We start from the raw sequence: 16,002 nt of genomic DNA, 5'->3' as shown, positions 1-16,002 counted from the left end.
TGAAATACAAAAAATTATAAAAAATAAAAAATTGAAATTGGAAAAAATAAAAATTGTTGCAACTTTCTTTCCTAGTAAATTTGTTTGCTTCTCGAAGCATTGATCCATCCTTTACAAGGGCCAGTAATCAGCGGTTGTGCTGCTGAGTTGGGCGAACGTTCCAAAAGCTGCTATTCAATCGCTTGTTTTGTATGGAAAAAGGTTTCACATGCAAATGGATTTTAACAATTCAGAATTTTTGTGAGAAAAAATTAAAAATATTTGACATTTTCGAGACCAAATAATTTGAAAATAAATCAAATCAGCTGCTCTACTGATACTACCTGTTCAATGTACCTTGCTGCCACCCCTAAAAATGAGAGTAACCACATTAGAAAGATTTTCTTCCGCTGATTTTGAATTGGTTAATGGCACTTTTCTAGAAATTTTTGTTACTTACTAAAATATATATATTGGCACGCGTATGAATGTATGTAAATACGCGCAAATGTACCGTAAAATTTAAATGCGACGAATGTAGCCTTTTGTACGCTTCCATTTTTTCCTGTTTGTATCATTGCATCTCTGCGCCACAGCTGTGGCGCTCACTAAACACAGCACCGGAAAACACATGTTGACTTCTTGCACGATTTGTTTACATCTTTTTTCGGTGCACACGCGAATTGTTTTCAATTAAAATCTGTAAATTATGACCGACGAGCAAATGGCAATGAATAAGAAATGGACAGACGAGGAGCGTTTGGCGTTGGCCGCTAAACTAGATGAAGATCTGGATGCATTCATTGATGGTTTGGAAAGGAAACGCTACGAAGAAGGCTGGCCAGAGGATCGCTGGCAGGAAGTATTTGAATTGAACTTGTTTAAAAAGAAAACTATTTAAAAATTTTCTCTTAGGAAATGGAAAAGCATCCGTTCTTCATGAAGAAAGCACCACAGCCCGGCGACGAAGTGCATCCAATGTTTGAAGGTCTGCAGAAGTTAAAATATGATCCAGAGGAGAATACAGCTGAAGAGCTTGCTCTCAATTACAAAGAGGACGGCAACTTTTACATGAAACATAAAAAGTTCCGCACAGCAATATATAGCTTTACAGAGGCTTTAAAAGCCAAATGTGATAAGCCAGAGGTGAAATCTGTGTTGTATAATAATCGTTCAGCTGCACACTTTTTTCTCAAGAACTATCGGTAGGAAAAGATCCGTATATAAATTCATATAAGAATCTCAATATTTTAACAAAATAGATCGGCGCTTGGTGACGCTCAACGCGCTCTGGAATATAATCCGGAGTATGCAAAAGCACGCTGGCGTGCTGCTCAATGTGCTTTTTATTTGAACAAATTCGAGTTATGTTCAGAATTATGCGATGAAATACTAGAACGCGACGGTAGCAACGTAGAAGCTAAAGAACTGTTAAAGAAAAATAAAACAAAAAAGGTTGCCTAGCGTTCATGACACCTTCTAAGCATACACTGTTAAGTTAATTTTATTAATTTGCAGCTGGAAATTGAACGTGATCAACGCAAAGAATCTGCAGAATCGAAAAAGCGCATGGTACGCACTCAACAACTAATTGATGCTTTGACGAAGCGCGGCATAAAATTTGATGACCTAAAGAAAAATATGTCTATTACAGAGGAGTTGCTACGTCCAAAGTTTCTTCCTTTGGAAGACCATCCAGTGCATTTGGATGATGATAAAGACACTCTGGTATGGCCAGCAGCCTTTTCTTACCCAGAATTTTTATTTAGCGATTTTCAACAAGAGCTGCAAGAGAATGTAACGTAAGTTAATGTACACATAAATACTTGATTGAACGCATACAAATACTCGAATAACGAAATACATATATTTTTTCTAGCATGGAAGATTGCATAAACGCCTTATTATTAGAGCCATTGTCATGTGATAAATCTAATAGCTACCGCCCTGGCAACATAAATGTCTACTATGAAAATCGGAAAGTGGGCTGCGTGCATAAAGTTGACTTAAGTAATACCATTAGAGATATTTTAAATGAAAAGGGGTATGTTAAACCTTCGTTAAACCATTTATTTGAATTTACTAATTTTGTTTTTTTTTTTCTTTCAAACTGTGTAGTTTCTTTGTTACCGGTGGCTCGCTTTTATTCTATATTGTACCGAAAAATTCACGTGTCGAACAAGAATTCATTCATCAGAAGAGGAGACCGTTAACATACGCGTAAATTTATTTATTACGGTTAAAAATTATGAGTAGATTTTATAAAAATAAGAATGAAATTATTAAGACACAAGAAAAAAAAAACGTTTATATGAAACCCCCAAGTTGCTTACTCTATTGCATTAAAAGATTTTGGTTTTTTCGGTGCTAGTGCATGTTTTATTTTAAATAACAATTTTGTTCGTAAAACTTTGATTATTGGCTTACAGGTGCAATCTATTATATTCCACATAGTTATTACCCATTTACGCTATTTAGTTCGATCCTTCCAAAATTATGTGTATAAAAATAATTTTCGAACCGCACACGTAGCAGAAATAGGAAGGATTTTTGCTTTTTCAACTACATTTTTGTATGACCATTTTTGTTTTATTCTAAACAAACTTCTACTTTACAGAGCATTATCGGTAAAAAAAAAAGAAAGCGAAAGATGAAGTAAATGCTACTTAATGATCACTATGACTTCAATAATATGGATTATATATAATATCCTAGTGGTTCAGAGATTGCTTAATAACAGGTAAAAACAATATCAAAAGTTCATACAATTTTGTATATACATATGTACGTACACTTTGGTTTTTAAGAGTAACTTAAAAGTTAATAATTTATTGAGATTCGTTTAAAGAATAAAAAATATATACTTTAGTGGATTTGCTAAATTTTGTTTGTGCAGAACTGGTGTGTAAATAAACTAGCTTAATTTTAATACCACAAAAAAAATACAGTAATGAGTTTTCAAAGAGAATACTTCCTGTTGGTCGGGGTTGAAACCTGTTAAATCTCTTCATAGTTATATATGTACAGAACATTCGTCAGAAAACATAAAATAACATAACATAAGCAATAAAACTTAACATTTGAACGCGTTGTACATTCTAAGCTGCCTCCTTCTGAGTTAAACAACTATTTTAGTTACACTTAACTCCTGATTAGTTGCCCCAATTTAAATACGGCAATAAAATACCTATGACGTTTATCCGGATTCCTATTGCCATTTACGTTCTTTTATTTTAAAAATACTCCCCTGCTGCTGCATATACTTTTGGGCAATGCCTTTCAGCTAATATGCCATAAGCGGCATTGGCGCCCACTTTTATACGCCTTTGCTTAGAATGTTTGTTCCACACATGAGCTACATATGAATGTTGAAGCAAATCTAGTGTCTCGGTCAGGTACTGCGCTTCGAAGAAATATTCCCATTTCTTCCAAGGTATTGCGTAGAATACTTCCCTTGGCATTACATGGAAGCCCATACATCGTTTTGGTTCCATCATTAACTCAATGTTACTAGTCTTGCACACATCATTCATAACGCGTGTTATAACGCCCGGCCCGTTGTTTCCCCAATCTCCACCGTCGAAATTTAACAAAAAGTCAAGTAAGCATTTCTCGGCGATTTCGTGGCCAAAGCCATCGGGAGAAAAGTTCATCACTCCTGCCGCAAGAAATGTACTCGACTCTGCGCCTGTATAATTTGGTGGTAATTTTTCGAGACTACGCAGAACCACAACATCCATATCGAGATAAGTTCCTCCCCAACGCCACAATGTTAGGTAGCGCAGAAAGTCGGAAAGATGTGAAAGCACATAACTAAAAACGGGGAATAGTTAAGAGTATTATAATAGCATAATATTACTATTGAGTTCATATTACCTGGAACTAAAGAGCTTTCCATCTTTAAGCCACTGGTACATTGGAGTACCAGCTGCATAAGTCCATAAATTTAAATTACGTAGATGTACGTTTGGATAGCTGAGAATTGCTTCTATCACTGGTGGGGTGTTATTGTAATCTCGGTAAGCGGGACTAGCGAATAATACAAAAACGCTAAAGCTCGGATTGTGTAATGCGGCCGACTCGATGGCACAAGCTTCTCGCGTTGTTAACTCCATCATATTAAGTGGTGCGTTGCCCATATATTTGACACTACTTCGCAGTTTCTCGTGTGGGCAACTGGTTTCGTGAAATATGATACTGCGTCCACTTGCGTTGGGCTTTGGTTCAACTAGCATCACGTCTTCTAAAAGATGTGGTCCATCGGCAGGTTTGTTATGTGTTGGTGAAGAAATTGAAGGAACGGTAGTAAATGTATTCATATAGCAATATCGAACGTCTACCCGGTTCATATTGGAACTATAGAATAGGCACCAACTGAATGCAATGAGTGAGAGAAGCATCAGCATCATCCATTTTAATCTGGGTTTGGACATGATTAGTTTCATCTGTTGCCTTAGAAATTTGGTTGAGATTCGATGATATGAAATGCACAATTCCTGGAGCATAGTTTCTCAAAACGAAATTTAGATGGTAGACCGCTATTGATCCGATTTGAACACAACACTCTTTAGGCAAACCATTTTCGTATTTGGTAAATATCACGGCAACACCCTCATAATCGGAGCACTATTTATTTTAATAAACTTTTGACAACCTTGAAAATTGCAGTGTTGTGTTTATTTGTGAAGGTAGAACTCTAAAAAGTCTTGCCACACCTACTGAAATTATTTATGATTTATTTGGACGCTTTGGCCCTTAATTCTTCTCAAAATGCAGAAAAATTAAAAAAAAAAAATTAAACTGGCTATAAATAAAATAAAATACAAGTGTATGTTTAAAATAAATCGAAAATTCGTGGACTTATAAGCATATGTAAGTACATATGTACTTCGTATGGAATAATAGCTTAAGTTGGGATGGTTTAGTTTTCATATGTTCATATTTTTGGCTTCGTAAAATTTTTTATTTTTGTGCTCTTTTATTTAGTATCAGCTGTCTGTTTCTAAGACGTAACTGTTGGACCCAACAGTTGACAGCATTTCCACTACAGTTGGGGTAAACAGTAGCATCTTAGAAACGCGCCCATTTTTAAACTGTAAAAAAAAGTATTATTATGCATAAATAGATTGATTAGAGCTGAATATTTGGTACGGTTTGGCTTTTCATTACATCGGTTTTTGGGTGTTTTCACAAAACTATAACAAATTTTGTCAGGGAACTTGGCGGGAATGTTAAGAATCGTATATATTTACATTATTTATCACTCTTTTCACTTTATTAGTAATAGTATAGTAATAGTATAACTAATTTGTTGTTAAATTCTTTGCAGTTTCACTAGCAAATTTTCATATAAAAGGAGCACTTAACACTTATATTTTGATAAAACTGCAATCTTTGCAATGTTCACGTGTATTTTGTATACATTAAATGAAGTTCATTTTATTTTTTAACAATATCAAACGCATTTAATAATGTCACTACTTTTCTTCAACAAAGTAAACAAGCAAATCGATACTTCGATCATGATTCAATGAAAATTTTTGGTTCTCGATTTTTCACTGTTTTGAAACCTTTTGCTAAATCTACACATCGACGTCACTATGCAGTCCACTGCAGTAAATGCAACCGTGGTCGACGCTTTCAAACGTCAAGTGAGCGTTTTCTGCAGCCGGGGATTGTAATTTTTATCGGGTTTTGCATGGTTCAATTTATTTAATAATGTAAACAAACCCAAGATTATAAGCAAGTTACAAAATAGTTGATCCATAATACAAAAAAAATAACTTGTCCTTTTATATAGCATACTAAAAACGTGCAGCCGATATTATCTGGACTCGGCACAAGTGCGGCGTTTGAGGTTAGGAAACTACGGAGCTCAGACGAGTTTTTTTGGCATACGTTGACAGGTTTAAGAGTTTTGATTCGCAGCATTTTTTCTATCTATCTGTGTGTTAATTGTAACAAAAGGCAATGAATGTACCTCCGGTAGCAGCGGCAATTCCGCCCCCTATGGGTATGCCACCAATGTTTAACATGCCGCCGCCAGGGTTTGGAGGGCCACCGCCACCAGAGTTGGCCGCGGCGTTTGGTGGCATACCGCCTAACACCGAATGGACCGAACACAAAGCTCCAGATGGACGACCGTATTACTACAATAATAATACTAAGCAAAGCTCCTGGGAAAAACCTGAAGCCCTGATGACTCCGGCAGAGCGATTGACTCACCAATGCCCTTGGAAAGAGTATCGTTCGGACGCTGGAAAAGTGTACTACCACAACGTAAATAGTAAGGAATCGCGTTGGGAACCTCCACCTGAGTTTTTGGACATGCAATCAAAAGTTAAAGCTGAAGAGTAAGTACCCATTTACTGTAAAATGTTAGTAATTATAATACATAAACGATTTTATTGCAAAATAGAGCTGCCGCAGCGGCGAAGGCAGTAGCTGCCATGACTTCATCCAGCTTAGCAGGGTTGGTGCCACCAGCAGCTCTGGCCAGTATACTCCCCGCGACTCTTCCCACTGTGGTAAATATAGCTACACCTGATATTCGATCACCTTTGACCCCGGGCAGTAACGAAAACTCTTCGTCCGCCCTTGATCAGGCCATGGCCGCGACATTAGCCTCCATCGAAATGCCACAAGCTGGCAAAGAAGAGAAGGAAAATGGTAAGTAAGCTATGTCTACATAAATATGGAAAATTTTCAATTAATGTTATCACACGGCAGCTAAAAAAGAATCGCCAGCTGAGGAGACCAAAATCATGTATAAGGATAAAAAGGAGGCTATTGAAGCTTTCAAGGATTTGCTGCGGGAGAAAAATGTACCCTCAAACGCTAACTGGGATCAGTGCGTGAAAATAATCTCCAAGGATCCACGTTATAGTTCCTTTAAAAACTTAAATGAAAAGAAGCAGACTTTTAACGCATATAAGACCCAAAAACTCAAAGACGAGCGCGAAGAGTCACGTTTGCGCGCCAAAAAAGCGAAGGAAGATCTTGAACGTTTTCTCATGTCCACCGATAAAATGAATTCACAAATGAAATACTATAAATGTGAAGAGTTATTCGCGACGAATAAAATTTGGACAAATGTACCAGAACAGGATCGCCGCGATATTTATGATGACTGCATTTTCAACTTAGCAAAGAGGGAAAGAGAGGAAACCCGCTTGATGAAAAAGCGCAATATGAAGGTGCTTGGTGAACTACTGGAATCGATGACCACGATTACGTACGAATCCACATGGGCGCAGGCACAACTCATGCTGCTGCAAAACGCTGCTTTCAAGAACGATGTCAACTTACTCGGCATGGACAAGGAGGACGCGCTGATTGTTTTCGAAGAGCATATTCGTTCATTGGAAAAAGAAGAGGACGAAGAGCGCGAACGCGAGAAGAAACGTCTAAAGCGGCAACAGCGCAAAAATCGCGACGCATTTCTTTCTCTGCTTGATGCGCAGCACGAAGCTGGAAAGCTAACCTCCATGTCCTTGTGGGTCGAACTGTATCCAATCATCTCAGCAGATTTGCGTTTTTCAGCGATGCTCGGCCAGCCTGGATCAACCCCACTAGATTTATTTAAGTTCTATGTCGAAGACTTAAAGGCGCGCTATCATGACGAGAAGAAAATCATACGTGAAATCCTTAAAGAAAAGCAGTATGTGGTGCAGGCAAATACTACGTTTGAGGAGTTTGCTACAATTGTCTGCGAGGACAAACGCTCGGCAAACTTGGACGCGGGCAATGTGAAATTGACCTATAATGCTTTGCTCGAAAAGGTATCTGAATCTCCCAAAATAAACCAACGCAATTATTAAAATATTTTATTTTCACAAACAGGCAGAAGCCGTCGAAAAGGAGCGAATAAAAGAAGAATCGCGTCGCTTGCGGAAGCTGGAAAACGAAATTAAGGCCGAATGGCAAGAGGCAAATATTTCAGTTCAAGAACCCTACGAAGCTGCTAAAAAGTTGGTGGAACACTTAGAAGCATTCACTACATACGAAAAGGAACTTGGCGTAAAAAAGATCTGGGAGGACTACATCAAAGAGAATGAAGACGCCTGTAGTCACCACCATTCGCGTTCACGCAAATCAAAGAAAAATAAAAAGCACAAGAAACGAGTACGTTCCAGTTCAAAATCGGTAAGACGCAAAAAAAAGTTTTAGAAACTATTCCATAAAATATATTGTTACACAGGACATTGAGAATGATCAGGAGGAATCTGAGAACGCGAAGTCGAAGAAAAGAAAATCTCATTCACGCTCGGTAAGCGTCAATTAGAATAATTATAAGCACAAAGTAGCAAATTTAAACTGTTTAAACGTTTTTCCAGCGTTCGGTTAGTTCTAGTGCCAGCATGGAAAGCGAACGCGTGTCTAAGAAAAAGAAGCGTCGAAAGAACAAAAAATCGTCGCGTGCTGTAAGTAGCTTGCCTAAATTTTCTTTGCATAATTTCCGCTCTTAACATGTATCTTTTTTCACAGTCATCCTGCGAATCCGAACGTCCCATTTCTTCGCCAATCGCCTCACCTTCAGCATCTCAAATAGATGACAATGCTGCTACCCGGAAGAAGAAGCGTGACAAAAAAAGCAAAAAGGATAAAAAACATCTCCGCTCCTTAACACCAATCAGCGCAAACGGTAGCAATCAGTCGGACATTGAAAATTCCGGCAGAAACTCAAGGAATGCTGAAGAGCAAGCCCTAAGCGAAACCGAACTTGAAACAAAACGCGCCGCTTTACTAGCACAGTTAAACGAACAAATGGAAGATTGACCCGCGGAGAACACCCCGTTAGGCAAGAAGTCGACTATACCAATATCAAGCAATCGCAGCAACAAATAACTACAACAAAACTAACTAGGCGATGTACAGAAAACACAGGCAAAAGGCTTTTACAATCCTCTTTTACCAGAGTACATTATCAACTAGATATTGTCGTAGTTGCGGGGTTTTAAGAATAATATTTATTACTATAAATGTTAACTTAATGTACTATATGAATTGCACATGTATACTGCCAATGAGCTCCATGACTCTTGGCAAATAGAAACTGGTAATTGAGCTCTTGTATTATTAAAAAATAATAACTGATAATAAAGTAATATAATATTCCTTGACACTATGCGTACGACTTAAATCGGAGTTTGAATCTAGAAATACACTACAAATTAGGTCATAAAATGTAACAAATTTGCAAAAACGGAGAAGCTTCATTTTAATAGGTATAGGTAACGTTCGTAATTAGCTAAGCACTACTTTTACTGGAAATGTAGTTCATTAAGATGTTTAATTGGAGTATGAGTGCGGTCATGTATCTGGCCTTGACCTTATTGGTACTTTCAATTCAGGCCAGAAGAAAATTAGCATAAATTAATGTGAAAATAATGTCTCTTAATCTGCCACCAGTGGTTATGCTTATAGCAATTCACACACACGTTTCCGTGTGTATGTATGTACATTCAAAGGTACATATGTGTGCGCAAAAGAGCATGTTTTTTGCCAAATGCATTTTCGAATGTGTATGCGAGCCAATGTTAGAAAACCCCTAAACGATCTTCAATTTTCTCAAAATACTATACATTTCTCATACACATAATGATTGGGCTCTCGTCACGTTTCGCCAATACAACCTAAATTTCTTAAATTCAGAGAGTTCTTGGTTGTCAGATAGAGGATGCTTGTAAGATAAAATAAAAATTCTTGACACTGCATTTCGGTTCGTGGTTTGGCGTGCAGTGAACGTTTGTGCACGTTAATATTCCAATTATTAAATTTATTTTTTTCCTGTTTAATCTTCTTATATTCGTGAGTTTAGTTTTCGCTATTCTAAATCGAAGTGAGTTGCAAAAAATATACTTTAGTAATTATAAGTGCATGTAGAAATTCAACATTTAAAAAAATTTAGAGTAACCTACTGAATAACGGATTAAAATATAATTACGCAATGGCCAGCAATTAGAATTTTGAAAAATGCAAAATATAGGCATGTTATGTAAAAGCGTGAAAGAATAATGCAAAATGTTATCTCTTATTTTAGTCAAGAGAGAATATCTGCTAAGGAGTAAAAAAATTTTAAAATTTCTTTGCCAGTCAGAAATTAAACTGCAGAAGTTTTGTGCAAATGTGTATTTATGTATGTACGTACATACATATCTGGCCGTGAATGTGAAAATACGTTGCCTTAATTGTGAAAAGTAAAATATATTTATTTATGCGTGGTGATTGACGAAACAAATCTTAAAAGCCACGGTTTTTAAAGTAAAGTTTCCGTTTGCATAAAACTTGTCGGACATAAATGTGTTAATGACCTTCTACTCAAAAAGAGATAGACATGAAAGCGACAGTTGGCCTTTAAATGTAATCGCTGGTTACATCATTTTTGGCAAAAGGCTAGGTTAACCTCAAAAAGTAAATAAAAAGAGCCTAAATTGACCGGGAATTTTTAATTAATACAAAATTAAAATTATTATTAATTTTTTTTTTTACTTTTAATTATGTCTACTGTGCTATTTTATTTAAATACATCCTACATTTTTTGCATATCAATTTTAAGTATAAAATAATTTTTTGTTTAGCCAAATCAGTGAACTACATTCGCCGAAATGCTCTTCACTTCGCTGCTGGAAGCCGCCCAAAACTCTCCCTTTAAAACTCCATTCTCGGCAGCGAGTTGCCAGACTAACACACGCAGTGATGGACCACAGCTCACGCCAAACCGCCAAATAATGGCCGCTGCCACTGTTGAGGGCGGTAAGCACATTTTAAATTGAATATAAATCTGATATTTACATAACTGTTTTTATTTTTAAAAGACTCCTGCGAATTTGGTTCAAACACCTACTTCGCTCTATGTGGTCTTGGAGGCATTATCTCTTGCGGTCTCACTCACACCATGGTGGTGCCATTGGATTTAGTGAAATGTCGCCTGCAAGTCGACCCCGCGAAGTACAAGAGTGTGTTTAACGGTTTTGCCGTTACACTGAAAGAAGATGGCGTGAAAGGCCTTTCCAAGGGTTGGGCGCCAACGTTCTTCGGTTATTCGATGCAAGGTCTCTGTAAATTTGGTCTCTATGAAGTATTTAAGGTGATCTACTCTGACGCGATCGGCGAGGAGAACTCATATCTGTACCGTACTTGGTTGTATTTGGCTGCTTCCGCTTCGGCTGAGTTCTTTGCCGATATTGCCTTAGCTCCCATGGAGGCGGCTAAGGTGAAAATCCAAACCACACCTGGATTCGCAAATACGCTGCGTGAGGCTTTGCCTAAGATGTCGGCACAAGAGGGCATCGCTGCCTTCTATAAGGGTCTGGTACCATTGTGGATGAGACAAATCCCATATACAATGATGAAGTTCGCTTGTTTCGAAAGGACATTGGAGTTGTTGTACAAGTAAGAAGAAAAAATAGTGAAATAGAAGAGCCATTAGAGCCATTCCCACGACAGCCGGTTCTACGTACCGGAATGACTCGGGTTTCACCCGACCAAGGGCTGTTGTTTCGGCGATCTAACCCCGTTTAGGTCGGCGAAGTATCTCAGAAGTTGTCCGTCCATAGGGCAACATTCACTACGCATTCTCCTACTCAGGGCTGGCATCGAGTCAAACCCTGGGCCAGAAATATACACCTGCTGTGTATGCCGAAGACGTTTACACCACAACTCCACCTCAGTCAAGTGTAATGCCTGCGAGGGGTGGAGTCACCTCAGGGTCTGCTCGGGACTACGGACTCACAGACAGTGGACCACGTCGTACGTGGCCCCCTGTTGCTCAAATAGAGCAGCCTCCACGGCAACCCTTAGTCCGCCCGTGCAGCCCCACACACTCACACAGCAACCACACACAGTCGCCACAACACAACAACATACCACAGCCACCACAGACCACATAACACACACAACCGCACCACCACCCACACGCCGCCGCCAACAACTCTTGGTTCCCCCTACAATCTGCACGGTATGTCAGACCAGAATATTCCGTAATGTGACATCAGTCAAGTGCAACACCTGCCTTGGCTGGTGCCACTTTAGGGCATGTTCAGGTCTGCGCACCACGCGAGATTGGACGGGGAACTTCGAGGGCCCGTGTTGCGCTGCTCGGTCGCTGACATCAATTGCGACGCCCCCCACTACCACCACAGGGAGGCAATCACCCCAGCAGCACACACAGCCAACGGCGGCAAGAACATACACCTCACTCACACCCCACATCACAACACGTCTCCCGAACCACATGAAGCTCCTCCAATTCAACTGTAACGGGCTACAGAGCAAGATTGAGGAGATAACCGCCTTTATGTGTCGGCATGGTATATTAATAGCTGCGGTCCAAGAGACGAAGTTGCACAGCAATTCAACTTTGTTGAATTGCGCCGGGTACAACGTGCACCGTCGAGATCGCGAGCGAGATAATGGTGGTGGCTTAGCGTTCATCACGCACCACACCGTGCAGTATCGTCTTATCGAAGCAGACATCGACCGCAGGGATACCACCCTAGAATGTCAGGGCATCGCTATCCGGTCAGGCGATGTCGAGCTCGAAATATTTAATATATACATACCCCCTGTCACCTGCTGCCCGGCAGGATATCACCCTGATATAGGTGCGCTCCTCAGAGGTGAAAACCGTATGGTAGTAGGTGACTTTAATGCGCACCACGATCTTTGGCACTCAAGCCTGTCAAACGATCGTAGGGGAACAGACTTGGCTGAGCAGATAGACGATTCGACATTCTGCACAATGAACGACGACGCACCCACCAGGATTATGGGTAACTGCAGTAGCTCGCCAGACATCACAATAGTCAGCGCTGGTCTGATAAACAGCATAACGTGGCGACCTATGCTGACTCTAGCATCAGACCATCTACCCATAGTCATCTCGATTGATAAACCAACCGACTTTGCCTCCGCCAAACACCGGACCTATGTCAACTTTTCTAAAGCTGACTGGAAAGGTTACGCGGAGTTTACTGAAAACACCTTCACATCGCTCCCCACACCAACCGACGTCCACCTCGGTGAACGTAAGTTCCGCAGGGCTATCACTGCTGCTGCAGCCCGCTTCATACCGGCAGGGTGCATATCGGACCCACGTCCAAACTTCCCTGCCGAAGCGGCTGTTTTAGCAAATGAGCGTGATAGCCTTCGTCAGGCCGATCCCGGAGATCCCCGTATCAGGGATCTCAACGCGGAGATTCGGCAACTTGTAAACGTACATAAGCGGAAGAAGTGGGAGGAGCATCTGAAGACTTGCAACTTCACCTCTGGTGTGAGCAAGCTTTGGTCAACCGTGAGGTCATTGTCTAATCCGACGAAGCACGACGACAGAGTCGAAATTTCCTTCGGCGACCATGCTTCGTCGGACCCGGAGCGATGCGCGAGCTATTTCAGCCGGCAGTTCATACTGCATCCTCCGGTGGACAAAGCCAAGCGTCGAGTGACCAGAAGGCTGCACAAACTGCCAACAAATTGTGCCCCCCTTGCTTTCACTTGCGGTGAAGTTCAGGTGGCCATCGGGAAGGCGAAAGCCTCCAAAGCCATGGGTCCCGACGGAATATGCATGCTGATGCTGAAAAATTTGGGTCCTGCGGGGGTAGCGTACCTAACGGAGGTCCTCAATTTGTCAATGGCCACTCTCATCATCCCAGACATCTGGAAGGTGGGGAGAGTGGTCCCACTGCTCAAACCGGGGAAACCTGCAAACAAAGGAGATTCGTATCGTCCGATTACACTCCTTTCCCCGGTAGCGAAGACACTCGAGGCCTTGCTACTCCCGTACTTCACAAATCACCTGACCCCAGCGAAGCATCAGCATGGTTTCCGTAAAGTGCACAGCACAACAACAGCACTTAACGCCATAAACACTCAGATAACTCGTGGCCTTAACCGTAACCGTCCCTGTGAGAGAACGATTCTAGTAGCGTTGGACTTGTCAAAGGCGTTTGACACCGTCTGCCATTCCACGCTACTAGAAGATATAGAGGCCTCCTCTCTCCCACAGAGGCTCAAACGGTGGTCGGCAAATTATCTAAGTGGTCGACATTCGTCGGTAATGTTTGGAGACAAAACGAGTAAGCAGCGAAAAATAAAACAGGGGGTTCCTCAGGGTGGTGTCCTTTCCCCGCTACTGTTTAACTTTTATATTTCAAAGCTCCCTCAACCACCAGAGGGAGTCTCGATTGTCTCCTATGCCGACGATTGCTCGATTATGGCGACTGGGAATGGAATTGATGACCTGTGTTCGAAAGTAAACGGCTATCTCTCCGAACTTTCTCGCTTCTTCACTGCAAAGTGTCTAGCCCTCTCCCCTACGAAATCCTCCGCGACCCTGTTCACAACCTGGACGAAGGAGGTCAGGCTACCGCTGGGGATTCACGTCGATGACACACCAATTCCGACGGTGAATAACCCCAAAATACTCGGAGTAACTTTCGACAGCCTGCTCTCCTTCTCTGCGCACTCAACCGCTATTGTCAATAAAGTACAGAGCCGCAACAAGGTCCTCAAGTCGCTAGCCGGCAGTACTTGGGGCAAAGACAAAGAAACGTTGCTGGCAACATACAAGGCAATAGGCCGGCCGGTTTTGAACTACGCAGCGCCAGTGTGGTCGCCTGGGACTAGTAGGACGCAGTGGACGAAGCTACAGACCGCACAAAACACCGCACTGAGGACAGCGACGGGATGCCTCCTGATGACGCCTGAACACCACCTGCACGGCGAGGCGCAAATGCTCCCGGTAAAGGAGCACAATATAATGCTCTGCAAGCAGTTCCTGATCGGGACCCACAGAAGTGGCCACCCGTGCAGACAGCTGCTTGCAGAGGAGCCCTCGCCTAGGCACGTCAGGAGGCATCTATATGAACTAACGGACGAAGTCCAGAGGTTCATTAAACAACCTCTGGACCCGACAGCCTACAGACAGGCCTTGAACGGCATTCACAGGGACTCAGTCTCGAGTTATGTAGACTCTAGACCTGTGAATGCCGTTCTAGGCACACCACCCCCGGACATTGACGAGACGGAGCTTCATCTGCCTCGGGAGACGCGCACCACACTTGCACAACTTCGCTCCGGCTACTGCAGCAGGTTAAACTCCTACCTGAGTAGGCTGAATGAGGATGTGCCTAATGAATGTCCGGCATGCGGAGAGACCCCACATGACTCGAAACATCTCTTCGCATGCCCGGCAAACCCGACATCCCTAACGACCTTGTCCTTATGGGCAAACCCCGCAGAAGCTGCACGCTTCCTAGGGCTGCCGTTAGTGGAACTTGACGGCAACGACTGAGATACTAACCGATCTGGGCGGGGTTGTTGTAGCCGCTACAACAACAACAACAACAGCCATTAGAGCTAACGGGAGTCTCTTTGTAGGTATGTTGTACCCAAACCACGTCAGGACTGCACGAAAGGTGAGCAATTGGTAGTCACTTTCGCCGCAGGTTACATTGCTGGTGTATTCTGTGCCATTGTGTCGCATCCAGCCGATACCGTTGTATCGAAACTGAACCAGGCCAAGGGCGCTTCAGCCTTCGATGTAGCCAAACAACTGGGATGGGCCGGTATGTAGCAATTTTTCAGCAAAAACATTAATTTTGGGTTTTCAACAAAAAAATAATAAATTTTCTTTTTTTGCTTTATTTCCTTTTTTACATATGTAGGCCTTTGGGGTGGTCTTGGACCTAGGATTGTGATGATCGGTACTCTAACTGCCGCTCAGTGGTTCATCTATGATGCCGTTAAGGTTTATCTGCACATGCCCCGACCACCACCACCGGAAATGCCCGCATCATTGAAGGCGAAATTGGGTGTGGCATAATTTGACATAAAATTTTAAAATTCAATAGTGATAATTAATTAGCGACATTAATAATTGTGAATCCGATCTGAGAAGAATATATATAGGTATATGTAGTTAAAATATTTTATGCAACTATCGATATGAAATGGAACGAAATTTTGTGAGACCTATGCGGAAATAAAATTAATTGTATCGAACCCTTGTTTTTTATTAATATA

At 41.4% G+C, this 16,002-nt stretch overlaps 5 protein-coding genes across 5 annotated transcripts in view; 3 read left to right on the top strand and 2 right to left on the bottom strand.

Annotated features, from left to right (window-relative positions):
- Positions 1-16,002, bottom strand: part of LOC118744294 (sister chromatid cohesion protein DCC1) — a 39,858-nt gene that overhangs the window by 18,069 nt on the left and 5,787 nt on the right. The gene's annotated exons all lie outside the window — the stretch shown is intronic.
- Positions 429-2,346, top strand: LOC118744296 (DNA polymerase interacting tetratricopeptide repeat-containing, protein of 47 kDa). The gene is made up of 6 exons (XM_036477208.1): positions 429-841; positions 895-1,184; positions 1,242-1,434; positions 1,498-1,781; positions 1,859-2,023; positions 2,098-2,346. Exons 1-6 carry the CDS (start codon positions 689-691, stop codon positions 2,201-2,203), a joined length of 1,191 nt encoding a protein of 396 aa, XP_036333101.1. The 5' UTR covers positions 429-688; the 3' UTR covers positions 2,204-2,346.
- LOC118744295 (lactosylceramide 4-alpha-galactosyltransferase) lies at positions 2,356-4,615 on the bottom strand. Its single transcript, XM_036477207.1, has 2 exons — positions 3,856-4,615; positions 2,356-3,792 (listed from the first exon to the last, which is right to left on the bottom strand). Exons 1-2 carry the CDS (start codon positions 4,482-4,484, stop codon positions 3,213-3,215), a joined length of 1,209 nt encoding a protein of 402 aa, XP_036333100.1. The 5' UTR covers positions 4,485-4,615; the 3' UTR covers positions 2,356-3,212.
- On the top strand, positions 5,950-8,757 carry LOC118744292 (pre-mRNA-processing factor 40 homolog A). Its single transcript, XM_036477202.1, has 7 exons — positions 5,950-6,332; positions 6,398-6,648; positions 6,709-7,760; positions 7,822-8,124; positions 8,180-8,248; positions 8,316-8,402; positions 8,467-8,757. The coding sequence occupies exons 1-7, from the start codon at positions 5,950-5,952 to the stop codon at positions 8,755-8,757; spliced, it is 2,436 nt and encodes an 811-aa protein (XP_036333095.1).
- On the top strand, positions 9,272-15,981 carry LOC118744297 (phosphate carrier protein, mitochondrial). Its single transcript, XM_036477209.1, has 5 exons — positions 9,272-9,820; positions 10,560-10,734; positions 10,797-11,373; positions 15,358-15,545; positions 15,645-15,981. The coding sequence occupies exons 2-5, from the start codon at positions 10,587-10,589 to the stop codon at positions 15,800-15,802; spliced, it is 1,071 nt and encodes a 356-aa protein (XP_036333102.1). The 5' UTR covers positions 9,272-9,820; positions 10,560-10,586; the 3' UTR covers positions 15,803-15,981.

The sequence above is a fragment of the Rhagoletis pomonella genome, unplaced genomic scaffold (assembly GCF_013731165.1).
Source record: "Rhagoletis pomonella isolate Grant_MI unplaced genomic scaffold, Rhpom_1.0 Rhpom_scaffold_00008, whole genome shotgun sequence".
Lineage (NCBI taxonomy): Eukaryota > Metazoa > Arthropoda > Insecta > Diptera > Tephritidae > Rhagoletis > Rhagoletis pomonella.
Note: the sequence above shows the minus strand (reverse complement) of the source record. Positions and strands in the feature narration are given on the sequence as shown.